General features: G+C 38.9%; 3 protein-coding genes across 4 annotated transcripts; 1 reads left to right on the top strand and 2 right to left on the bottom strand.

Moving 5' to 3' along the window:
• Positions 1–4452: 4452 nt before the first annotated feature.
• LOC112179272 (endoglucanase 20) lies at positions 4453–7161 on the top strand. The gene is made up of 8 exons (XM_024317640.2): positions 4453–4840; positions 4952–5164; positions 5516–5716; positions 5791–5868; positions 5968–6120; positions 6205–6313; positions 6399–6565; positions 6668–7161. Exons 1-8 carry the CDS (start codon positions 4643–4645, stop codon positions 6983–6985), a joined length of 1437 nt encoding a protein of 478 aa, XP_024173408.1. The 5' UTR covers positions 4453–4642; the 3' UTR covers positions 6986–7161.
• A 762-nt stretch (positions 7162–7923) lies between these two features.
• LOC112176338 lies at positions 7924–15940 on the bottom strand. The gene is given in 10 exon segments (XM_024314207.2): positions 7924–8570; positions 8725–8931; positions 9336–9459; positions 9769–9971; positions 10537–11316; positions 12412–12481; positions 12649–12752; positions 12843–15515; positions 15638–15717; positions 15720–15940. Coding segments are annotated over 10 exon segments (4458 nt in total). The 5' UTR covers positions 15793–15940; the 3' UTR covers positions 7924–8426.
• A 734-nt stretch (positions 15941–16674) lies between these two features.
• Positions 16675–23487, bottom strand: LOC112176904 (E4 SUMO-protein ligase PIAL2). 2 transcript variants are annotated; one of them, XM_024315033.2, is made up of 16 exons: positions 23127–23487; positions 22966–23038; positions 22818–22883; positions 22671–22736; positions 22458–22540; positions 21965–22016; positions 21809–21880; positions 20887–21017; positions 20750–20798; positions 20562–20646; positions 20374–20472; positions 20213–20264; positions 19770–19821; positions 18915–19031; positions 17994–18833; positions 16675–17726 (listed from the first exon to the last, which is right to left on the bottom strand). In XM_024315033.2, the coding sequence occupies exons 1-16, from the start codon at positions 23327–23329 to the stop codon at positions 16944–16946; spliced, it is 2823 nt and encodes a 940-aa protein (XP_024170801.1). In that variant the 5' UTR covers positions 23330–23487; the 3' UTR covers positions 16675–16943. The 2 variants fall into 2 exon arrangements, with proteins under 2 accessions (XP_024170801.1, XP_024170802.1); XM_024315034.2 differs by having other exon boundaries at positions 20887–20954; positions 23127–23486.
• Positions 23488–27575: the final 4088 nt, after the last annotated feature.

The following is a 27575-nucleotide window of genomic DNA, read 5'->3' as shown; positions in this document are numbered from 1 at the left end:
ATTCTTCACAAAATGTGTTTATTGATGAAATATGCAAGCTGTTTGTTGCCTTACAATTTGTTCTCTTGCATATACTTGAGTGTGAAGCTTTTAAGCATAGCCATTTCTGAGAGAAAAATCGAGAGTATGCCCTGTGAGTTTGGATTGGACTTATTCGAAACATGCTATCATTCACTGTATAACTTAAGTTCTCCATATCTTGCTTAGTCATATGAATGTCACAGGTTTATTAACCATGGAATTATCTTTGTGATTTTGATTAAGTGTTTAACGTGAAAGCTATGAGTTTGGAGTCTCTGAGACAACAGTTAGGAGCAATAGAGTCATTTACTTGCTTTTTGTCAAGTCTTTGTTCTGTTTTGGATTTTTTTTTGTTTTGTTTTGCTAAGGGACTAGCAAAAGCTAAGTGTGGGGGAATTTGATAGGAGCATTTTAATGTGATATTTTAATAGTTAATTCCTCACATTTTGCTTAGTTATTCCTTAACGAATCGATTTTTAACTTAATTTCTATTTTTAGGTACATTGGAGTAGATGAAGAAGAAATGAGTGTTACGTCCATAATTACCTAGAAATGATGGAGAAGAATGAAAATGCACTAAAAAGTCAACCTTGAATATTTTCTTACTCCGGCTAGGAGAAACCAAGCCAAGCAAAGAAGAAGGAGCAGCCGCCTGACCAAATGAACTTCAAATGAGCTGAAACCTTCCAGATCCATTCTAGACACCCAAAGGATCATTTCTTATGAAGAGTGCCAGAGAAAAATATGAGTGGAAGGCCTTCAAACAATCAGCCCAATTCTCTACAGAAGCAAAACCGGAAAACTGGACCTGTAAGAGGTCCAGCAGCATTTCCGGCCCAACCACATGGAATAAAGCTCTGAAAATTTGTGAGGATGATCTACACTCATAGTGGAACATTTTTTATGAAGAAGTCGAAGGCTCATTCTGAAGTTTTGATGGAGAAATAATTGAAGGAATAAAGGGGAAGAAACTGACCTGAAAACAGCTCAACACCACATATTCATGTTTCCCACCCATATGAAGAAAGCATTTCTTTTTCCTTGGATACAATTTTTCTACCCTAAAAGATCATCATCACTTCCACATTTCTTCACCTTCATGCTTTGCTTTCATCATTACCTCATCTTTTACATATTTTACAAACCACTCTCATACTCCACTTTCATTATTTTTCTTCATCTCATCATTTCTCTCTTCTTTTTCTTCCCTATTTAAACACCTTCTCCTCTCACTCTCAATCACAAATTCCTTCATCCATCTCATCTTCTTTGTCTCTCCATTTCCTTTCCATTTTCCTTCTCCATTCTCTAGTTGCAAAGTTCTGCATTTTCAAGCAAGGAGAGGAAGAAGAAGAAGGAGCCGTGAAGATCATATCCTCCATCATCCACTTTGAAGGCTTGCTTCCAAGATTCAAGATCCAACCATCTAGCTCTCCATCTCCATCTCCACTCACGGTGTAATTCGTTCCTTTTCCTTGTAACCTTTTTGGTTTCCTTGTTTGATTTCGTATGAACTTGTTTCTAGTTAACAATAATGTTTAGGGCAAAGTTTAAGCCCAATTTCTATGTTTAAATAAAGTTTTCGAATTCTATAATTGTGATTCTAAGTTGCTTATGTGAGTTTGTTCGATTAAATTTGCTTTACAGAAAACTTTTATATGTTTATCTTATTTGGGTCGACACTTATAGGATTTGCATGTAATTGGTGCTAGGTTTAAGAACATGAAATCGACTTTTCGTTTTGTGTAACTTGAATCAAAAGTAGTAAAGGTTCTGGACAAGAATCGAATTTAATTGAAGAGGATTGCAATTAGGTGGACTTTTCCATAACTAAGTTGTACACTTGAGTTGATAGCCTTTCTCTATGTCTAATGCGTTGAACATGTCATGATTGACTAGCTTTCTAGGGCTTGATTGCATGTTTGATAGGATTAATCTAGGTGCTTTCGCTTAGGTTAATTAGCATTGAAAAGTAAAATATGGGAAATCATTTGCTTTCGAATGTTTCACATGATCAACTCCTCTCTCATGACTTGGAAGAACAATTATAGGGTTTGAATCGAATTTGATTACATGGAATTGATTTTGATCTTTGTTCCTTGCGATCCACCCTTGTATATATGTTTTTATATTTTCTTTATTTTATTTATTTTAATTTTCAATTCTATAATTCTTAAAACCCTCCCCCCTTATTTTTGTTCACTTGTATATATCTATTCTTTATTTTATTTTTGTAAATAATACTTTTCTTTATTTGTTACACAATTACAGGTGTACCCTCAATCCCCGGAATAGAACGATCCCTACTTACTTATACTACTAACGATATTTTCAGGGTTAAATTATGCGCTTCCCAAAAGCGGCATCACTAGCAGGGCTAGCTGGGTTGCGGCAAGACTATAGGGGCAGTGCACAAGGCAGCAGGGGCTGCGATGAGGCTGTAGGGGGCAGTGATACAGAGCTGCAAGCGCACGAGCACGCAAGCTATAGAGAAGGAGTGCAGCGCGCGAGGGCAGGCTGCAGCGAAGGCTCGGCTAGCTCGGGCTAGGGGTTGTGGTGGTGAAAGAAGATTTTCGGGTTTTGGTTTTGGTTTTTGTTTTGTGGTTAGAACTCGTGCTGATAACATGTTTAAGTAAAAGAGATTTGAGAGAGATTGATGAGAGAATTATATTTCATTATTGAGAATAGGAGCCCTATAGATAGGGATTACAAAGTACATGTTCTAAAGTTACAAGGAAAACTTAATCCAAGTAGAACTAGGAACTCTAGAATCTTCTCTCTTATTGCTACTCCTAATTTGATTAGGCACACTAAATCGATTTTCCTTCAACAAGAACAATTGATAGAACAATTGCAGAACAAAGCATGATGGTGGCGTTGTAAAGAGAGCTTAATCAAATTGTGCATACGACAAAAAAAGCTAAATTAAGTTATGCATAAGACAAAATGTTTAATTAACAATGCAACAAGAAGATTGATAAAAGCTTTGAAATGGGCTTGTCCGCTTGTGAACACAAATTAGGAGGAGAAGCCACAACAACACAATTGACTAACGCAAGCCTTAGCTAATAATCTTGTCAAATCATTGTGAAATACCAAGGGAAGGTGTCAGGGCCTGTGTTCTTGGATTACACAAGCTCCTCTAACTCAATTTACCAGGCAAGCTCTTCCACATATGGCTCTGATGATTCTAGAAGGCTACGCTGAAGGTGGAGACGGCGAGGTGCTTAAACGCCCTCTTCGAAGGTCGTAGTTGGTCAAGGAACCGGGTTCGGCTTCGAGCTGGACGTCGAAGTCCATAACTAAAATCAGATTTTGGAGGGTGGAGAGAGAGAGAGAGAGAGAGATTCCGGCTAGAGAAGGAATGGGGAGAGAGAAGGAATGGAGAGAGAGATTGCTGGTGGCGCTAACATAATTTTATAATTAAGTTGAGCCTAATTGTGTCTTTTGGCACTTAAGGTAAGTGGGTTTTGTGTTGACTCAAATTTTGGTTTTTGGTCAAAACCCCAAGAGATAATTATATCACCTATCAAAAAGCCTCTTCTCTTATACGCAAACCTGTTCGAGAAAAGACCCGTAGCTAATTGCTAGATTTTTCTCATCTCCTCTATGTGGTCTTTAACCCGAGTTACCAAATCGGCTTCGCAACTCAAACTACCTAGGTATGGGTGATCAAGAAGGAAAAGGGTACACGAAAGTGTTACTTGAAATAAAAAAGTTGAGCCTAATTGTGTCTTTTCGCACTTAAATGGGAGTGAATGGGAATTTTAGTGGGGTTGGTGGGTTTTGTGTTGAATCAAATTTAGGCTTTTGGTCAAAAATCCCAAGAGATAATTATATCACCTATCAAAAAGCCTCTTCTCTTATACGCAAACCTGTTTGAGAAAATACCAGTAGCTTTACTAACACTAGGCAAATATAATTGCTAGATTTTTCTCATCTCCACTATGTGGTCTTTTACCCGAGTTACCAAATCGGCTTCGCTACTCAAACTACTTAGGTATGGGTGATCAAGAGGGAAAAGGGTACACGAAAGTGTTACCTGAAATAAAAATCTTTGCACGTTATATAACAGCCGTCATAGGCGATATTTATAGCTAGAATTGATTACTATATCCACCATCTTTTTTCTACGGGTACAGTTGATTTCCTTCTGGTCTAAAAGCTTCTCCGACTCAATTAAGGGTTCAATGAACATTAGAAAACATCGAAACTAAGCTTAACTAAGGTGAAATTTAACAAGCTAGAACGACAAGTTTAGAAGCTAATGACGTTGAGGAGTGCATGGGTACCATGTCCTACCTAATTTGCTCAATCGCCATAAATTCCTTGTTTATATTCATTTGCGTCACCCTTCATGTGCATACAAATTAATTTTCAGTTATTTCGTTAATATTGTTGTTTTTACTCCACTGTTGCATGGATTCATCATATGCCTCGACTTAGCTCTAGCTCTCTCTATATAAGTGTGTGTCTTGAGCCATTGGAGTTCAGAATCCTTGGCTTTATCAGTCTCTTTCATCTTTTTATTTGGTGAGCAAGAAGAATTGGCTCCTAGGGCGCTTGTGTTTCTGTACGTGAAAGAGTTCTAGCTTTGGGTTCTTGAAATCAATTAATCATTATGGGGCATGGTGGAGTTGTTGCTTGTGTTTTGGTATTGTGGTGTTTTTTGAATGAGATAGTCTCAGCCATTGACTATGAAGATGCGCTTGGCAAATCTATATTGTTCTTCGAAGGCCAACGCTCCGGGAAGTTGCCGACCATCCAGCGAGTATCTTGGAGAGGAGACTCTGCACTTTCCGATGGCCAGCTTGAAGGAGTACGTACACACACGTACACACTCATATATGCTTCATGAAGACTAGTATTAAATAATATGATCATATTTAGTACCTAAGTACGTTAACGTGGGTATGTGGTGTGCATGCAGGTAAATTTGACTGGAGGATACTATGATGCAGGCGACAACGTGAAGTTCGTGTGGCCAATGGCATATAGTGTGACCTTGTTGAGTTGGAGTCTCATTGAGTACCAGCAGCAGATATCTTCAGCAAACCAGCTTGCATACGTCCAGAGAGCAATCCGCTGGGGCACAGACTTCATAATAAAAGCTCACCTTTCGCCCACCACCTTCTATACTCAGGTACTTATGATTGTGTAATACAGTATCAGAGCATGTATACTAGAAGGTAAGTCGGAATTGTTACTCCAACGTACCTTCGTGTGGAGGCTTATATTTAGTGACTAGCCATTTGAGTACCTTTTGGATGTTATAGTATATAGTATATACGTACGTACGAACATATACAGACCTCCCCAGCAGTGGTGCAGCCAGAAATTTTATTATGGGGTTTAAAATTATAATTAATATACATACTTGAAAAGAAAGAAAAAGAACAAAACTTGATGAATAAACAATGACCAAGAAATTTTCACATATATAGGTGGCTCGATTTCTAAGTAATTTACACTGAGAGAATTCTTTATTTCATAGGTAGGAGATGGAAATGTGGATCACCAGTGCTGGGAGCGTCCCGAAGACATGGACTCATCACGAAAGCTCTACAAGATCACTTCGAGTTCTCCAGGCAGTGAGGCCGCAGCTGAGGCTGCTGCTGCCCTCGCTGCAGCCTCAATTGTCTTTAAGACAGTTGACTCCACCTATTCGGCAAAGCTCTCAAGTCATTCCCAATCTGTAAGAATCATATATCCTTTTAGCTCAATTTTCTCAACCAAGCTCTATAAATAATACAGTTTCTCCATATACAGCTGTTTGACTTGGCTGACAAGTATAGAGGGTCTTACCAAGTCTCTTGCCCTTTCTACTGCTCCTACTCTGGCTACCAGGTAAAAACTCAAGACAGCTACATAAATTTTTGACAATGAATATATACTAAAATAGATTCAGTATGAACTTATGGTTCCGGAACTTGATATCTATATAAGGATGAGCTGTTATGGGCTGCGGCTTGGCTATACAAGGCAAGTGGAAACAGAAGCTATTTTAGTTATGTGGTAAACAACCAAGGATGGAGTCAAGCAATGTCTGAGTTTAGTTGGGATAACAAATTTGTTGGAGCTCAGACTTTACTAGCCAAGGTATGTACACTGCAATTATATAATGCCCTATTATCTTCGAATCAAAGATGAATATGTAAATTAATCATATGGATTTTGTCACAGGAATACCATGCTGGAAATACTGATTTGCTCAAGTACAAGACCAATGCGGAGTCATTTATATGTGCAGTGATGCCAGGGAGTAGCTCTACACAAGTTCAAAGAACACCCGGTATGATCATCTTACGGTATTAATGACCAAATAACTAAACTCTTAGTTAAAGGTTAATTTGAAGTTCTGGTTGCTCTGTTTGCAGGTGGACTTCTGTTTATTAGAGACAGTAGTAACTTGCAGTATGTTACAAGCTCTACCTTGGTGCTATTCATCTACTCAAAAACCATAAGTAGTACACAAACTGGTGGAGTTCAATGCGGCTCCACGTTTTTCTCTGCTGCGAAAATCAAAGCCTTTGCTAAAGCTCAGGTATTCAATTTTCTGGAAAATTTTACAAAAGACAATTTGATATATTATGTTGTGAGACTGTCGATTGTAGACCTACGTGACAACTTTTTCATATATGATCAGGTGGACTACATCCTTGGAGCCAACCCCAAGCAGATGTCATACATGGTGGGTTTTGGTACCACATACCCAACAAAATTGCACCATAGAGGTTCATCCATCCCTTCAATCAAGACCCTCCACACCAAGGTGGACTGCAATGGTGGCTATACCTATTACAATTCTGGGAGTCCAAATCCAAATACTCATGTGGGTGCAATTGTTGGGGGTCCTGATGTGAATGACCAGTTCCAGAATGCAAGATCAGACTATTCTCATTCTGAACCTACAACTTATATCAATGCAGCTTTTGTGGGATCAGCAGCTGCTTTACTTGCTTAAAGGCAAAAGACACGGCCTTCTATCTGTTCCTACTTCAAGAACTCAGAATAATTCTAGTTCGTGTAATTACTGAAACCGAGTAGTGTGACTAGTATAACTAAATAAAAGTAGTAATAACAAGGTCCATGTATATTTATAACAGCTTAATAAAGGGTTACTGCTAATTATACGTATTATATTAGAAATGCTAAAAGAATGTCTGTCCTTATAAATAGACTAATAGAGGGATGAGGGGTAACTCACCCTACTTTAACAAGAATTTATGTGGCGAACTAGGACCCTTAGAAAAACCGTAAAAACAAAGAAGTGAAGCATATAGTTTGGTGTGGTGAAGTTTGTGTTCAACACATAGCTTTGATCGATTGAATAAAAATGCTTAGGATTTGCCTTTGATAAACCTAGTTATACATGTCAATCATACTTCATCAATCATACTATAAGAGGCGAACTCAAAATTCAAAATTTAAATTGTTTAAAATGTGATTTGAACTTCTCAAAACTAGAGCCTTATCTTCTTTTGTCTCATCCTATTGCTCTCTCGTAATTTATATATATTTTTTTAAGAATAAATAGGCCTCTAATTATTGCCTGCACTCTTTCTTGCTCTCTTGTATGTTGGATTTGGTTGGTAGAAGTGGTTACAAATTAGATTCTTCTCTGTATCTTGGAAAAAAAAAAAATATATCTCCTCTTTTGCCCAGAAAATAATTAGACTCTGGATATTATGACACCCCCCACCTTTGCTCAAAACCCAGAGCTTGAGTGTCCGTTAATCTACTGTTGCTGCCACATCCTCTCCAAGCGTTCAAATTTTCAACGTCCACAAGTTTCTTTTCCTAATTCAGAGATAAAAAAATCTTTTTCTTAAAAGAAAAAAAAAAAAAAAAGGAATAAGGACGTAAGCTACGGTTACTGTTCTTGTTCCATAATTCATTCCATACGAAAAAGACTATGATCTTTGAAATAAATCTAGATCCTGTTTTACAGTTGCAGTATAAGCTACAGTTTCTCATCCTTTCTGCTGAAGCATCTCAGCAAACTATACAATAGAAAGTTTCCTATACCAAAGCAAAAACATGCGATTGAGTAGTCTCCTCTGCCTTCCCTTTTCTGACCCTACAAATATATGAATAAATGTACACTCCACTTCATTGCCTAAACAAATCTAAGCTGCTGGCTAACCGTATTGTGTTGATGTTCTTTCTGCAACTGTGATGTTCTCACATATGGTATAGAATAAGACACCTTTCCAACATGATTCAAACTGCAGAAGAGAAGGTGCTTGAAGTACTTGTGAGAAGAATGAGGTCCAGGCAGGTGAACTTAATTGTCATCGAGAAAACTCCCGCTAAAGAACTTGCTATGGTCAATAGCTGTCCAACTTGGTCTGTCCATGAAAACTTTGTCTAGCTTGTCCATTAGAATTGGCATGACAGGAGGCTTACAACTGGAAAGTGCCTAACTCATGGCCATGCCTCGTAAGATGTACTTTTCGTTCACCAACCCATTCTAGTCGATAAGATAGTTCGAGATTATGAATCAATAGTTTCAAATTGTCCGCCTGACTCAAACCTTTTGCATTCTCCTACCACCCAAAAAGAAAACGAATGATAAGCAGTTGTTCAGAAAATTTGGAGTGTGCCACATGGTCATGCAGATGTGATAAATGCCAACATGGGATTAAACATAAAAAATAAATAAATAAAATTTGTACGTATGCAGATATGTGGGAGAGTTACCTGGATATTGGCTTGCCCATCATGTCCCATAATGCTTGCCATTATGCTTGACCTCGTAGAATTAGGTGAGAATCCCTCCCAAGGGGGAACAAAGATTAATTTTGTGCACTGGACAGGAACTAAATTTCGACTCAGTTTCTCCCACCACACAGATCCCAATGACCACCATCTGATCATCAACCCATGCTCCGAAAAAGCAACCAACCCCTGCAGTTGTATGTGTTACAACTAGAAAAGTGCACTCTAACAGAGTCCTGTTTATTGTATACCAAACAGTTCTAAATGGCTTTAACCGATTCTGTACACTGTCTTTGGTACAAAGTTTTGAGTTGGGTTAATTAAAGTGAAACTGCCAATGATCGTTTCAAATCACAATATTAGTATTCAATGAATAGATAAATAAAAACAGTTGGTCATGACCTGAGGAGCCAGGTTTCCATACAGAGGGCACGTCAATTACGGCTAATTCTCCTAATGACGTCTTATATTATCAGACAGTTCCTTATGTTTCTAGCTAAAAAAAAAAACAGTTCATTATGTTTGAATGGTGCTATTGGTTTGCAATCTGGCTACATAATATTACTTTCGCTTTGGCAATCAATAAAACGTACCTCTCCATCTGGGGAGAAGTTCAAAGCTGAAATTGCAGTAACTAATTTCATTTCTGAACTGGCCGCAAGCAAATTTGGAAGTCCGGGAGGTCCGCTTGCATCCAAAATTTTTATCTTTATAATACTACATTGAGAACAATACACAAATGTCAACAGCTAAGAAAATAGAGTCAATAAGCAAATATATCAAATTTGGTCAAGTACTATTTCAAGAGATAAGCGCAAAGCCCAAAGAAGTAAAAAATTTTGTTTAAACTATAACCAAGGACTTTGAAACATCTAATAGATTTTTCTGATTGATCCTTTTATTACCTTCATATGTCACAAAATAATATACAAAACACTGCACAACAATGACCAAGAGACTAACCCATACAAACTCAACTAGCAAAAAACAAGAGAAAGTCACCCTTTTCTTAAATTCTTTGAATACCTTTGCATGTCATACACCCGAATGCTAGCATTGTTTTTCTCTCCAATCACATCACCAACAGCCAACTTGGTCCATGTATCATTCAGCGCTACCATAGGAAATGCACGTGCAACTTCCTTTAAAGCAGACATTGAACTTTGAAAGCAAGTTTTGCGCATGACTGAGTTGCTAGGGTCGACAGTTAGTAATATGAAGTCAATAACCTGCAAGTCTGTCCAAAAGTCAATAAAATAAAAGCCTGAGCATTAAACTAACTAAACTAGAAAGACAAAGGTCCAACTTAAACTAATATCTGCTACTAAAACAGATCCTTCGTCTGCCATTTCCAGTTGCTTAAAATAGAAATCAAGCTTGCAAAACAAGGTTTGTTCATACAACACAATTTGCATGATGAAATGAAAAGACTAGCTCTTGAAAAAAGCTATTATGTTATCATAAATCATAAAGTAATTATGCACTTTCGTGATTTATAACAAAAACAAACCTATATAACTGGGAATAAACAGGAATGGATCATGACAATAATGACTAATAACAAAGGTTTAAGCGTCTAGAGATGAGATAAGCAAAATTCCCACTAGAAATCATACCTGCATACTAAATACATCATAAAGAAACCATTCATCAATGGTACAACATAGGTAGATACTGTGCACTAGGTGTGTTTCATGATGTCTATAAGGTATATCCTTGAAATTTAACACTTTTTTTTAATTTGCTGTTCAAATTGAAGATGGACTCTCGCCCACTAAGAACTGGCAAACGAACCTTATCTAGGTATTGAGCCAGGTGTCTTGGAGAACCACGCACAACCCTCATCAGAGTCATTAGAGATACTAAATGAACAGGTGAATCAGATGCAGTAGACCAGATTTGGCTCTCCATAACAGCTAAAAACCCTGGTACATCAGCCATAGCTAAACTTGGAAGAAGAACACCAACCAATGTGTCTCGAAGGCCAATTGAAACAGCCAAATTTTGTGCGGATGAATAGGCAGATGGGCCACTTACACACTCTATCTGGAAAAATATATCCCCAATCAGACGAGGTATTTCAGAACTGATGCATTCTTTCCATGTACTCTCCATACCTTCAGCAAGGAGCTCTGCTGCGGTTGAACTATATTTCTCATTCATGGCCATAACCAGCTTCATCAATGGATGAACTACTAGCATGGCAAGACATGGCTTTACAAGACTAGGGTACCAGATAGCCAATGCTGCTGCAACAATAATATGAGATGTCATCGCATCTTGGCTTGTCCCCCCAACACAAGAAATCCAGTCTTGCATTTCAAATGATTCCAGCCATGCATGTATATTCAATTCTTCAGACTTAAAAGACAATAAGTTGGTAGATGCTTCTTCTATGTTTGAATTTACATGTTCAGTCTCCCCAGGACCACTTATAGAGCTCAGATTCAAGTGGCCATTAGCTTTTTGACTGCATAGGGGAAGTGGAATTGCTCGAGAAGCAGCACAGTGGAATAAAGAGCGTGCAGCCATACGTACATGTTCACTTTCGTCTTGCCAAAAACTCACCAAAAGCTGTAAAACACAGTAAGAATATAAGATCAACATAAAATATGATGGGCTTAACTGTCAATCATAAATCCCTAAAATTACCATCTGGAAGTGGATATTGTGATGTTATTGCTGAACAATAAACAAGAAAATTTATCAGACATACAAAATCTCTTTATGGCCAGATAGCTAAGAGACCACATATACTTGTACGCATTTAAGCCACGTGATGTGGCGTTTAAACATAGGCATTGCCTAAAAGACCACATGATTTTAAACCATGTTTTAAGGCCACATCATGTGTTTTAATTGTGGTATAAGAAAATGTGGTCTGTTTAGCATTGTCCTCACAAACCTTACTTCAACTTTTTACAACCAACACCTTTGCTAGTTTTATGAAAAGCCAAACAGCTAAAATTACAAGAACACCAAAAACAAAAAAAAATAAGAAAAGGAGAGAGGGAGAGGGAGAGAGAGAAAATAAGTGATCAAAAAGACAAGATTTTTTTAAATTTATTTATTTTTAATCTTGGGCAGGGAATTGATATTCCAAGGTCTCCAATTTCGTGATTCTACCCTTCTCTCAATGACTAATAAAATATCATGTGTACATAGGCCATTAGGTAATAGCATTGCCATTCCACAGTATGGTTTTCTTCAAAAACAGTGTATGTTAATAGTTTTGAAGAAACTGATTGCTCTGTCTCCTTTGTAAAACAACCGGTTGAACAGAGATTCTAAGCAGAAAAAGTAACCCAGAATTGATGTTTAGAAATACATATTACTTAACAGAAGCAGTCAGGTACTTTTAAGTTTTAACTGATATCCATAATGAATCTAGTCAACTAACATTATTTATACTAACCATCTAACATTATTTAAACTAGGCAAGAGTTTTGAATTATATGATTGATTATCAAGTTAAGCAAATGACATGAGTAATTACTTCTTCATCACTGCTAAAATTACTCTGGACCACTACTCTGGCAAAAGAAAAGAGGGAGTGACTTCCAGCAAAAGTAATTCTCCTTTACATTGCCCACCAGGGGAACAAGAGGAAATTTAAAGTAAAATGCATTGAAATTAATAATAAACCAAACCATAAGCACAAGATGCAACCTGAAGTAAAGGCGGCTTTATATCTGGAATTTTCTCTGCAAAGTTCCTAGTATAAAATGCTGCTAACGCACTGCAAGCAAAAAAAAAAAAAAAAAAAAAAGATCATACTAAGAAACACAAATACACAGCAGGTGTGCAGGATAATGGGGGAATCTAGAAAAAAAAAATATATATATATATATACACACGCACACACACTATTAGATTTCACATGCAAAAGCACATTTTTGGGATCACCTGCTGGCATTTGAACTGGCATGCGACAAGCTAATCATGCGTTGGGCAAGAGACACCATTGTCAGTGACCTGATTGCACAAAACTCCGATGACATTCTCCAGAGCTGAAATGTTGTTCAATGTCTCAGAAAAAAAATTAAAAAGAGCTAAACAAGAAAACATGTCTCAACAACAGTGCAGATCCTTAAAAGTACCTCAAGAATAGCATTCAAATTAGGAAATGTCAACGTCAAAGACCCTTTGTCACCTTGAAAACCAGAAGCGAGAAAAAAATTATCTGGTCTCTTCAGATTTAGATCAGTTATAAGCAAGTTATCAAGCTCAGAATCTACATTCCACAAATGCAAGAATCCCAAGCTAAATCGAAGTAAACATTCTTCAAGTGTTCTAATCCATTCAATCTCTTGAACAGTATCATTTGAGGTCGAATGCACACCAGAACCATTATCTACAGGCTTGTGCTGGGGACTTAGTGTCTCAAATCCCTGTCCCTTGCCACCATTATCCTCTTTCTTATCACGGCTATTTGGTATAAGGTCATCCTTCTGATAAGGAAACACTAATGATGCAAGATCAAAACTGAGAGCAGCAATTCCTGGGAAAGGGCAAGAGCATGTGATTGGATGCTTGCGGCTCTGAATGGCCATTTGAGGGGCTGAAAATAATTTTTCAGAATCACCTTTACTGACTCTGGAAGTGTTGGACTCAGCAGTATTACCAGGCAACACATTTGATGAAGTGGCCAATTTGTCCGAACTATTGAAATGAGAGTGCATAGAAGCCCCATCTTCAATTACTGGAAGAAGTAATGAAGAAACCGAGGTATTTCCATTCAATGCACTGCCAGAAATGGAATTCATGCTGATGCCTTGACAGAAATGGTCAAACATTGAATGAGATGCCGTCCCTCGAAGGACCCGCTCTCGAGCACCTGTCTTTACATCCCATATGTACAAGATATCAACGGTATCAGATGTTCCTGAATGGTTTCGGCACAAGCATGCAATATAACCTCTTCCAGTGTCCCATACAACTTTTGCAGGATAGCTGGGATGTCCAGGAAAAATTCTCTCTGCTCGCAAAGTCTCGAGAGAAGCAAGTGTTACACATGAGTCCTCCCCAACTGAGAGAAAACAGTCGCTCCAAGGACGGTAAGTATGAGCTGGGGGAAGAATTATTTGGCGAACTGGGCCCACATGCTGGTGCATTACTGTGATAAGATTCCCAGTGTCAAGATCCCATATGCGGACTGTGCAATCCATGCTTCCAGACACCAAAACCTGATTGAAACTCCATCCTTTGGCAACACCTACCATCCTGTGTGCTGCCAAGCAGAGCACAGCACCTGTGTGCCCCAAAAAGAGCTGTCTGGACATATATGACTTCGCCTCATGACGCGGACTTCCACCAAGAGAAGCCAGGCCCTCCAACAAATCAAACCGTACCATTTCTATTTCTCCACTAGAGAAGCCATACACAACAGCATAAGGAACAAAGAAAGTTTCTGAGATAACCATGGAAGAAGACACCATCCCTTGCTTATTAACTAAGCCAAGATTGTCATTTTCTGCATGTAAATTATTTAAACTTCCGGAGCTTGAAACAAAAGGGTATGAAGAAGTCAGTTTGGTCTGCATAACCTCAGATTGATTACTTGGCATAGAATTTGCAGTCCAGTCAACAAAAGAACGGCCTACTCCATGCAGTTTAAATGATAGGCAGAATTTACCATGGTCATCATGTTTCCAACATGTAGACCATATCGTGATGTGGGGTTTCCACTGCAAATGTTCTTCACCAATTAAGTAAACTGATTCAATCCGAAGAATATAATGGCTCAACTGAATGAAGCTGACTGATAGTCTCACATCTAGAGGATAAGTGGAAGCAGGAATCTCACAAAGACGCTCGCACTTGAAAGTATCTCTGACATAGGATATCAAGTAGACAATTGAAAGACCTGTGTTATTCCAAACAGCAAAAGTTCTTGAAAAGATTCCATGGGGTTCTTGGGCTTCTAGATCTTCAGTTTTAAGAAAGATCCCTCCCACAAAATGTGACTGAGTGGAGTTACTTTCTTTACAAACGAGATTGTTGTCCATGAAAGAAATCTCTCCTATTATAGTACCAGTAGGCAATAGCCTAAATATGCAGCGACTTTTTAACACAAAGGCAATAACATTCTCACAGGTCGCTATTGACATTACCTGTCCTCCCTCACTTAATCCCTCAGCACAAACCGTGTTTTCCATCTGAGAACCTGTATGCGAACCAGTCCCTCCCTCCCTATCTTGGTGCGGCTCCTTTGGTAGTGAAACCAACTGTAACCGACCAAATGAATCAGCCATAACTACAGAATGTTTCTCCTGATCCTCGGTCAACAAAACTACATCCATAAACTTCAATGACCCGATGGACAAGTTTCCATGAAAAATAGTTTGCACAATGCTAAGAGTATACGAATCAACAACAACCACAGTGCATTTGGAAGGCTTCTTATGCTGAGCCTCCCTATCAACTAAAACCTCACTCGACTCAACCGAATGATGGTCATTCAAATGGACAGTATCAACAAAACAGCACGCAACACACATATACCGTGGATTCGAAGGCAACGTCCTAACCATGGAAGGACTGCCCACCCAAGGCGGCAACTTCCTCCTCCGCCGGCAATGCCCGCTGCTTCTACTCCACACACACAGCATGCCATCAACACAAGCACTTATCAACGCGCCGCAGCTGGAGTTCAGCTCAGCATTGCTCAAAGAGTCCCTCTTCTCACTCTCCGAAACCGCAAGGGGGTCGCAGATGGCCAGGTCGGCTATGGCCGCAGCATGGCCGCACAACATAGCAATTGGCACGAGTTCCTGCAAGAATTTATTTATACAAACGGATTCAAATTCAGCTAAGAAAGCAAGAAATTTACAGAGGCAAAGTCGGAGGGTAGTTTTAACAGGGAGATGTGATGTGAGTGAAGAAGTGAAATTACCGAGGTGGAATGAGAGGAGTGGAGGTTCCACCAGATGAGGGAGCCATCGGATCCGCCGGTGTAGAGAGTCGGGGGTGGTGGAGGACGGCGGCGGCGGTGACTCGGTGAGAGGGAGGCGTGGCGGACCATATGCACGCGACGGATCGGCACTTCATGACTCAGTGAGTTGAAGCGAGTCGGATCACCATTCGAAACGTTCAGAGCGGTTGTTACTTGCTACTGTTGCGACGGACTAGAAGTGGTTGTCGACTTCAGCCCAGTGAGGCAGAGCCTCACTTTGATGAGTTTGGTCGTTGTTAATATTCGCATAACAAGCGACATGTCGTTGTGTTATTTTCTAATTACTGGCTCCTCTGTTTAGGAGTTTATTTAAACAGCTTCTGTTTATGTGGTGCTTCCGCTAAACAAAGATTTCAACTTCTGTTTATGTGGTGCGGAAGTCGAAGTTAAAAAAAAAAAAAACATTTTAAGTGTTTTTTCAAGGTGGTAAAGTATTTCCATAACTTCGGCTAATAAATTTTTATTTTTCTGACTTCAGAAACTTATAATAATAGTTCTAATACTAAAAAATTATAGGACCTTCTGAAGTAACTTTTTCGGCAATGTACAATTCATCATGTTTACCGTGAAATGAACTTACGGATGGTCTTTCCAAGCTACTAATGTTGGGATACATTTTCTTGAATCTCCACCACAAGCCACTAAAGTTTACCTTGATGATTTGCGTGCAGTTACAGGAAACAGAAATATATCGGCTCTTAGTTAAGCTGTTTCTTTTGTTGTTTCAGGATCTTTTTAGACCCCCATGTAACAAAAAATAATTACAGGACCTTGGCAAGAAAATCACGCATAATAACAATAATGACCTTGCATTAGAACTGCATGGAAAACTTTTTGAACAAAAACAACTAATAAAAAGATCAATCAAGACATCAAGTGGCTTCAGTTCTATATTTTATGCCTCTACTAGACTATATCAAAAGTCTCCTCAGGAAGATCACTTGAGGGCAAACTCACCAGCCTGGTAATGCTCACGGTTGAACAAATCTAGTTAAGCCAATATAATTGTTGTTGTAGACAAAACGATTAGATATATAGATAACATCACAACTACAACAGACAAAACTTGTACTACAATTAGCCCCAATCATTACTCTACAAAACAAACTCCTAATTCCTAAATCAACTTACCCGGTTGACCAAGGAATACAAAATTGACCAACTATTATAATATATACAACAGCATAAACAACTCCAAGTCAACCTGTGCAGAATACTCATATGAAACCACTCAGACAAGAACAATCTATTGAGGATGATTATTAGGTAGTTGAGGAACCTGAGCGCTCATATTAGAAGGCAGCTGGGATGGAACAGATGGTGGAGAGGTCAGGTGTGAGGAACGGGTCAGGTGTGGAGGACGGGTCAGGTGTGGGGGAGGGGTCAGGTGTGGAGGAGGGGTCAGGTGTGATGGAGTGGTCAGGTGTGAGGGAGGAGTCAGGTGTGGTGCAGGTCTCGCAGTTTCAGTTGGTTGGGTTGGCCGAATTATGAACTGGTTCAAAGCAGCACTATAAGCCTGACCTGAGAGACTTCCACGCATTCGACCTGTTGGTCGCCAATTCTGTTCAGATGGTGAATTCCCCAACCCATCAGCCCCTGAAACTGCTTGGACAGTTCCTCCAATGTTTCCACGCTGATCCCCTGCCGATCCTCTAAACCCTGCAGCATTTACAGACAAAGATGGCCTGGTTCTGGGAGTTTGATTTTGTGCTGTCATTGGTGAAGACTGCCTGGCCTGAGCAGCTCGCTGAGCAGCCATTATGAAACTCTGTTGGTTGTTTAAAGAACTTGGTGTTTGACCAATTCCAACTTGTGCACTCCCCTGCATCACATGGGACCGCGAGGAATGTGCACTTGAAGACTGGCCCACAGTTGGGTGAGGCCTCGGATTAAAAGTTTGCTGTAGGTGTGCATTTGTGAACCCCTGGAGCCCCGAAGATACTCTGCTAGCACTTTGCAATTGGCTTGGAACCGGAATGCCAACAGCAGATTGACCATGAGTAAAGGACCGATCTAGGGGAACCCGATTCTGTAAGATCAATGAAATGAAACTCGCCAGCATCATTAAAAGAGTTAAGAAAAGGAAATCTTATAACACTGAAAATTTATAAATATTTTGCGGATACACAAGAAATGTGTTCTGTGGAAAGTTTTGACCAACAACTTAACAGAAATGGATAGTAGTGATGAAGCCACAACAGTTTAAGGTCAGAGGTTTTATGCTGGCATACATACGAGTGGCCCCCTGCATAAGTGCATAATTAAATGGGCATCAAGAAAAGGGGGAGGCACCAACCTGTGTTGTTCTTGAGCCATGATGCAATGAAGATGAAGCAATGTCTGACACTTGAACTGGATTCATTCGGGGCCTAGAGAAGTGCTGTTGCCTTTCCAAGTCGCTACATACTGCATTGAGAACATTTGCTGGGGAAGTGATAGACTGGCCGGCCTGAGAAGTGAGGGAGGCAATATTGGGAGCTGAGTTATTGAAACTAGTTCTGGGTCTTTGTTGCGAGCCCATTGTTGGGGACGATGCTGGAAGGGCCTGGACTGCTATTGGATTCCTTACTATTGGCAGCCCGGAGCCCAGTTCTCTGGGTAATATTTGTGATATCCCATACTCATTGCTACCAATCAGATTTGCAGATTGCAACTGTTGTGAGTTCACATTATTGGGAGTAGAAAATTGATTATGCATTACAGACATCAAAAAATCTGTGTTCCTATGACTCCCAGCTTCTCGATTAAGTGCAAGAGAAACAGCATCAGACAACAAGGAAGGTTGTAAAGAACTGGGACCAGAGTGAGAGATACAATTAGCCAATTGTGTGCCAGGGGTGAGCCCGCTATTAGCCAAGTAAACTCCAGACCAAAAGTCATCCTCTAGCTGAGCAGTGTTTGTATTGCTCAAAGGTTTCACATCTTCAGGTCCACAAGCACTAGCCGTTTCCATCTCAATATCATCATCATTGGTAAGATCCATAACACTAAGACCTGGAGTACTTTCATCCTTCTCAGATGTTTCTTTCAGTTTGTCTGCCACATCTAGATCATCATCTTTTTCCAACTCAACCTTCCATGATCCATCTTCAGAGATAATTACTTGAGAAAATTTCTCTCCTACCTCTCTCAGGACCTGGGAAAGAAAATCAACATACATAATTAATATGGAAGGAACACAGACAAGAACATGAAGACCAAACAAATAGCTACTTGCCTTGACCATATTTTGATCGATCCGAATTTCTAAATAGCAGACATACTGATTACAATGGGGGCAGCGCCACCTTGGTCGTCTTATATTCATAACCACAAAGTTATCGAAGTCGAAGCACTACGGCTCATAATAGTAACATAAAATAAAATAAGAAGAAAAATGTTAAACAACCATAATGGAATTAGAAGAAAATTTCAAACTATAGAAACATGAAAAGCTAGATGCTTCCATTTAGAAATAATGATAAATTTCATCAGCCTTCAAAGTTGAACAGAATTTAGATTTCAAGTTCCAGCAAGGAAAAAAAAAAGGGAAAATTGTGTTGATAACCACAGCTAGGTTACCTAGTATAATTGAACAGAGTGATATCAGGAGAACAGAAGTTACAGTAAACTAGGGTCTTAGTCTATAACTCTGAAATTTTCCTCAACATAAAACTAGCCTTTCCTCTCCTTTCTACAACCAAAATAAAGAGTGATTTTTCCTTTTTGTTTTCTCCAAGGCTAAATGGGAAAAATAAATAATAATAATAATAACAGAAACTTTAAAAAAACAAAGTACGACCCTAATCTCTTGATAAAATTCGAATATCACGCGGCTGATTCTTCTAAAACGCTTGCGCATAATTTAAAAGTGGCAATCACCATTGTAAACAGAATCCAGGATACCTCTAGTGTTACAAGACCAAAAGAGCGGAGGTCATATAAAATTAACTATGCAAGTAAAGATCATAAAGCTCAAGAAAATATTTTACACGACTCAAAAGCATCTTGATGATAAACATAAATTTGGAGCAAAGGCATATATATGTGTGTGTGTGTGTGTGTGTGTGTTTATACGGCACAGAACACTCACCTGAAGATGTTTGCACAAATATCCTTTAACAGGAGTTTTGATACGCCTAGAGCTGTTTTGCACATGAAAGCAAAATAAAACAACCAACATAAATTTTATATAGAATAATAGAAAAATTACACTCATCTATCTTACTGCAGTAAAATAGACAAAAGAAACAGATGATGACAAGATGGAACTTAAGCAAATTACCCTCGCGGCCTCGCCATTCACCAAAAAAAATAAAAATAAAAATAAAAAAATAGACACAAAAGGAGGTAACCAAAATGCTAGCTAGCCTTGACAATTGTCCTGAAGAAAATTTTAATAATGTGGTCCAGTCAAAATCTCCAAATAATATGCCTCCAAACTAAAGAGTAACAAGTTAACTAATAATATTGCAACTAAAATACACTGAAAAATATCTATCATGAAAGCTACAAATAACTAATATTAAGACATACCTTATGGGACAATTAAGTGATATTTTTGATCGCCCCTCAACTATATCAGTATCTAATAATCAAGAAAAGACAGTTACATTATAAAATAGTCTAGCACATGGCCAAACTTTAGGTATTAAAATGTATATCAATATAGTGGTTAGTCGTCCTATTTAAAACACCTGGTGAGGAAGGTACGATGGGCTGAACATAATCTTTCAGTACTGGGGTGTCAAGTGATGATGCGATGCTCATAAAGGCAACCACTATGATATAGTGACCTAAAAATGGTTATAGCACTGTCAGAATTGGATGAATATGGTAGGCCAAACTATAACACTTACGACATTAAAAACAGGCAGAAGCTTACCATTGAACTGGCCCACAGCTTGAAGAAGATTTGTTCCATATTTAAGCATTCCAGTCACATTTGAAGGCAACTGTGATCCAGTATCCTGACAAAGGAAATAATTGTCACAGAATGTTACTAAATGAAAACTATGCTACAATCCAAATGCTGTCATATAAATCAAGTATGGAAGATAAAGCCACACATACCATTGAACAAGTGATCCTTTTATCTACTCCCTTTCCATTGAGAAGAAAGCTGCCAAAAAACAAAAAATCAACGTCATCAGAATAAAGAAGGGGTAACTCCTGCTAAACTAAAAGGTAGAATGGTAAATGAGCCATACTTCACTTGTTGGGGACTTATAATACAAGAAGATGTCTCCATATTATCTGTTTGTGCAACAAATAACCGCTGCAGGAAAATACAGAGGCTAAGAACAATGATGACTTTTATAAATGACAGGTAGGTCAAGCTCTGTGTACAAAAAAATAGCAGTATATAAGGTGCAAATTATAAAAGGTAGAACCCACCACAAGAATATGATCAAGTGATCATCATCTATTCCGACTATTCGTCAGTAAAACTTCCTATGAGAATTAAGGGGACAAATGCAAATTATTGACTACTTATAGGACGTAACAAAAATCGGTAATTAACGATTTCTAGAATCAAAGATATAGGTACTCTTGTCCACTGTTCTACATAAAATATTATGTTTCAAACTACAGATTAAAAATTTTAACCATTGTATGCATGCACAGATCTATACATGAAGTAGGTAGCATGAGATTTAATGTCTAGGATTATAAATTTGTTTCCTACAGCTACAGGTCAGTTGGAGAATTAAACCCTGAAATTCTGATGATTAACCACAAGCCCATTGTATAGTTATTTTCTCATAACATCCTTTAATAATGATGGGTTTTGCTGTGGTTACATCATAGACAATTGGGTGACATCTCAGTCATCCATATCATAGAGGTGTATGTATGTACACCTAAGTTACAGATTTATATTTCAACTGTTAGATCAGATATGGCCGGATGAATCATAATCATTGAATCATCCATATCTAACCTAATACATTAGTTGTGTATGCAAACCTTACATGCTTATTCGATCAGTGTCGTGTACGTATCTACAGGTAATATAGATAATATGTTTATTCATGTGCATGTTGGATGACATTGAACAATGAAGCATGTGTAATTTACGAGCACTTAGAAACACGACTAACATTGCAGCTAAGTCAAGAAGAAGCTTACAATTTTTTCTTGAGGAGAATACGCGGTACTCTTTGAAATATGGAAATCAAGCACGTACGTTCCATATCCAGGCTAAATGTACTCAAACATAACAAATACATGATTCAGAACAAACTAAAAAGGAAAAACAAAATCAAAAGAGGAACAGAGGGCTACCTTAACTTCGAGAGAGGCAAGAATGTGGCCCATCTTCATCGTTGGATAATATCTGCATCAAACACACCCACATACGCACATTTTCAGTGTTTAAAAAATGTATAACTAGTATAATTAACAAAAACAGCTGTTGATTCGACCAACATGGCTATTACAGAAAGAGAACAGGGGTATTTTAAATTCCTATGAACATGAAAAGCGATTAATAAATATTGAGCAGAAACTAAGAACAGAGCTACTGGAGTGTAGAGAGGATTACATTTAATTGCTTACATCCACATAATAGTTAAGTAAGAACATATTCTTGTATTGTACTGCAAAGTTACTACATTTAATTGATATCAAATCCGTCATTTCTAATATGACATGGTTCAGAATCATTATGCTTCTTTTTTTATTATCAAGGGGCTCATGGGCTGATATGGTAAAATCACAAGGAAAGACAAAATCTACTTATATCATGTGTGTACATATACGATAAGAGTCTCCCCACCTCTCCATAACTTTTTCAACATTAGAAAGAGAACAGCTAGGTCCGGTTGTAATATCCCCCGAGCCACAGAACCTACTGGAGATCTATAATTGCAAAAGATGAACAACAGCAACATTTACATCAACCACAAAAACAAGTTCAAATGTAAGCCTCAGCAAAAAGATGAACTTCAGCAACACCAAACAGTAACAATAAACTAATTCAAAAGCAAACCTCATTAGCTAAAGAAAATAGCTCTTCACTCTCCTTCTCCGAAAACCATCCAGTACTACAAGCATTCTACCAAGAGTAACACATATTCAGTCACAAAACAAGCCGATTTCGCAATTTTTTTTCGATAAAAATCAACTCTAAATATACCTTCACAGATATCATCAGCACCATGATAGCAGCTAGCAAAACGTCATTGTTTTTCCTTTGGCATATCTGCACAAACGAAAACAACAACAAAATTCTAAATCTCCTAACAAAAAATCAAAAATTCCATAAGCTATGAAGAACAACCTACCTGTCTCAACAGAACAGGCAAATCGGACGCCTTCGCCGGAACCTCATTGTTCGCAACGGCATAGTCAATTCCTCTGAAAAACGGTTCCAACAAAACTTAAGGGCACACATTCAACCAAAAAAGGATTTTCGAAGCTACAGCTCTGAACAAGGAATCCTTACCTGGAAAGAGAGAGGCAGAGGTTGAAGAACTCCATGGCATCGCCGCGATAACCAGACTGGACGTGAGCGAGCAGCCGGTCGGCGACGGCGGTGATTCGGAAGGAGTTGACGAACGAAGCCGAGACCTGCTGCCCGGCGCCGCCACCAATATTGAGACTGACTAAGTTACTCGCCGCCTGCGGTGTAAGCGTTGTTCCGGTCATTCGCTCCTCAAGCGACTAAGCTTCCTCACTCGCGCTTTTCTGAATCGGCTATCTCTCTCTGTGAGTGTGAGTGTGGCTATTTCTGGGGGCTTTTTGGGTGGAAAAAAATTTCCAGGCGAAAGAAGAAAGAAGAAAATGTTGGGGGGCAATTAATATAAAAAATGAAATCAATGTGTGGGACTTGCTGTCGTGAGGGTTCTGTGGTTTTTCCTTCCAAGATCCCCTGTAACCTTTTATGGTTCGCTGTAACTTCCCCCCGTGAACTTTTTCTTTTCCTTTTTTTGATTTTCACAGACCTTTTGTTATCTATACTATTATTAAGAGAAGAGGTTTTGTTAGCCAAAATGTATATAAAATTACATATGGATCCTTACATCATATATTAATTTGAAATTATATTTAATAACTAAGGGATAAGAAGGTAAATAACAAAATCAAAATTAAAAAAAAAATAAGAAAACAATAATTTACTTATCTGCAGATAACTTCCTACTTACCCACTATATGCATTTCATCTAAGACAAAACTTCCCACTATTTGTAATAACTCCCCACTTATTTTGAAAAAAGCTTTTCCACATCTATTTAATTAATAATTATCCACACTCATCGGATGTGTTTTGTTCTAGTTTATTTTAAGATAATTTAAAAGTAGATTGAAAATCAAAAATCAAAACTTACTTACCCCCTTCACCGCCCTTAACCACCCTCCCAGGCTCTCACAATTCCACCGCCCAAATCTCTGAACTCATAACTCATAGAGGAAGCCCGGCGTTGGTGTGGTAAGTAAAAGTCTTGAGTGGATCCGACTCAAAAAAACTTGAATGGAAGATATTTTGGGTATAGTGGTCTTGTCACGTGATAAGTGACGGCGGAAAAGAGTTTTTGTTTTATTTTTATTTTTTAAAGTATATGTATTTCTGGATGTGTACATTTTTGAAAGTTAATGGAGAGTGCACATGTGATACAAATAAATAAAGTAAATAAAGAAGACAATGAACATCCTTTAAATTAAACACTTATTAAAATTGATGGTGAGATGATTTAAAGTAGGAATGTGAGAGATTGTTGAGATGAAAAGTTTTCTCGAAAGACTAAACATGTGGAAGATGAGTTTTTATCTTTTTGAAAAATAAATGTATCTCGAAGCGTATATCTTTTTAAAAAGTTAATGGAGTACATATGAAAAATTCAGGTATTGTCCCTAAATTATGCTGCCAAGTCCAATTTGATACCCGAACTCTCAAAAGTATCAATGTGATACCCAAAGACCTATATTGGCATCAACGTGATACTTCCGTCAAAAAAATTCAACGGCTCCGTTTGTTTGCTGACATGGCAAGGGTGAAATTGACTTTTTACCCTTTTTTTTAATTCATTTTTTTTCTTTTCATTTCTTTTTCTTCTTCTTCAACCTGACTCTTCTTCTTCTATCTCCACCTCCTCTATCTTCTCTCCTTCTCCACCACCCAAACCATCACTAACCCCGTCGATATCCTCCTCAATTTGGCTCCGCCATCGTCAGCGAGCTCCAGTGCTTAGGTTTCACCAACCTCGTCCTCTGCACCCACACCGACCTCGACCTCACGCGCTAAAACGACATCGAGTCCTTCTTCGCCACCGAAAAGCCCCAATTCGTAATTTTCGCCGCCGTTAAAGTTTGCAGTCAGTTTGCTTTAAGTTGCAATGTATTCCACAGCTTATGGTTCTAATTCTGATGCTCTGTTTTTTTCTTTTGGTGACCGGTTATGCTGATTAATCCAGTATGGGCTTGACACATCTTTGTATCCATATGACCCATCCGATTCAAACAGGTTCCAGCAACCTCCAGCTTAGCCACAAGAAGAAAGGAGGCGCTGCATCGATCATCATGTGAAAATAGATGTGGAGTTGACCAAAATTTAAACAGAGTTGGTTTCTGAAAGACCGCTTCAATGACCATTGTGTTCAAACTTTTTGTTGAGTTTGTGTACAACATTTCTTTTTCAGTTCCAGACTCGTCTTCCCTTTAAAATGTATTTCTAGTTGGTGTGTAAATTGTACTGCTAGTTAGGATTTCTTATGGATAAAGAATAGTGTTATGAACAGAGTAACTCGAGACATTCTGGCAGTTACAATGATGTGGTCTTCTATTGTTTTGATTCATTATTTCCTCGTAATGTTTCTGACATGGGGCATCGTCAATTTTTCTGCAGAAAAACATTGTCAATTTGTCCAGAAAACAATTATGCTTAATTTTTTTTTTTTAATAACCAATTATGATTAATTTATGAATGGGAGAATCCTTAGCCAGCAAGTGTTGCTTATGTATTCCTTTTGTTTCTTTATGTTGGATTCTGGCATTTTTTCCAGACTCATCTCAGCTCAGCTTGACTTATCCGAGAAGACCTGTTTGGGCAGTCGGAAATTTCCAATGCCAAAGTTCTGGCAAATCGTCTTAAACTGTTCTTACCTTTCATCGTATTGGAGATGGGGATCTATACTGTAGATGTGGTCCAGCTAATAGGAGTTGCTTCACTTCTTTCGCATCTGTGAGGGATAATTCATTGGGGCTTTGTTCCTTGATTTGGGATCTTCAATAGTGTTTTTTTGTGGTACACGGCCGGGTTTCTTTTCTCTCGACGAGTTGGGCCAGATCGGAGTAATGAGAGTCGAGAAGAGCCACCAGGACGGAGCTGGAGTTGATCTAAGCGGTGGACGCCGAGGAGGATGATGAGGAGGGCTTCTGAGGATATTCCGGCAATGCGAAGCAGGTTCCGGCGAAGAAGAAGAGGAGGTGGAGAGAGGCGAGAGCCAATACGCCACAGATGCGTAAACCTATGGCGGCTGTACAATGCGGTGGATTCAGAGAGAGAAAGGGAAGAAGAAGGAGAAGGAGGAGAGAGACAGAGAGAGAGATACTGAGCATCGATCTCTTTTCACTAGGATTGGTGATGCAAGCTCTTTCATCAAGTCAACCGCCTTCATCGACCGCGACCCCTCCCTCAAGTCCCTCATCTCCTGCCTCGACCTCGCTGCTAACCCCAACTCCCGATCCCTGCCGAACTCCGCTTCTCCTATCACCCTCCACCGCCGCCGCCGCCGCCGCCGCCAACCTAACACATCCTCTTCAATTTCTCAGCATCCAACCACCGAGCTCGAAGAAGAAGCACACCTAGAAGAAGATTTAAAAAAAAAAAAATTCGGTGATGAGATTTAACATCAGGGTCATTTTGGTCTTTTCTCTTTCTTTTTTTTTCTGACTTGTTTGCCACGTCAGCAAACAGACGGAACTGTTGGATTTTTTTTACGGAAGTATCACGTTGATGTCAATATAGGTCTTTGGCTATCACATTGATACTTTTGAGAGTTCGGGTATCAAATTGACCTGGGCAGCATAGTTTGGGGACGTGGGCTGAAATTTTCTCAATACAAAAGGAAGAAAGTAAATAAAGAAGACCATTGACATCCTTTAAATTAAACACTCATTAAAATAAATGGGGCGATGAATTGAAGTAGGAAGGGGAGAGTTTTTTTTTTTTTTTAAGGAAGGACGACAAGCTATATTAAGTGAAACTGAGGAGTACATGGAGCGATGCACAAAACATCGAAAGAAAGCAAAAAAAGATAACGAGATGCACAAACGCATCTATAATAAAGAAAAAAACAATAAAGCATAACTAGATGCACAATCGCATTAAGAAGGAAAAGGAACTAGGTAACCATGTAACTTGATGCCGACTGGCATCGCTGCACTGCATATGTCACTAGAGCAGTGTAAAGGTAATAGTAACCGTAACTGTAACCAGTGATACGAACATCTAGGGGAGGTGATTCACTCACCCGAAGTTCGAAAGTAACTGAGGGTGTCAAAAACTCAAAAATTAGCAAACGAACTCCCAAGAATCATAACCAATACCATATCAAAATGAGCAGTTGTCTTGGATCCAAGATCCAAAATTGAGGACAACCTGGGTCCCAAATACGGATCCAAATCCGACCCGAATCCAAAATCAAGTCTGCCAAGACAGACATGACCACAGTCCAGGCCCAATTGAAGAAGCCCCATAACCAAGATCCAGCCCATATGAAAATACTCTGGGCACCCAAAAGGTTGGGCACCCTTCTTGAGCCACACCACCTCGCAGCCAAGACAGACTGCCGCGCCTTCGGGGTAGCATGGCAAAGACTAGACCAAGAACACTACAACCAGATGGTCTGATCGCGAAGCTTCTTGCCCAACGAACCTGATCTTAGTGCCTTTAACC

The sequence above is a fragment of the Rosa chinensis genome, chromosome 7, assembly GCF_002994745.2.
Source record: "Rosa chinensis cultivar Old Blush chromosome 7, RchiOBHm-V2, whole genome shotgun sequence".
In the NCBI taxonomy this organism is placed as follows: domain Eukaryota; kingdom Viridiplantae; phylum Streptophyta; class Magnoliopsida; order Rosales; family Rosaceae; genus Rosa; species Rosa chinensis.
The sequence above is the reverse complement of the archived record's forward strand: the minus strand, read 5'-3'. Positions and strand labels throughout refer to the sequence as shown.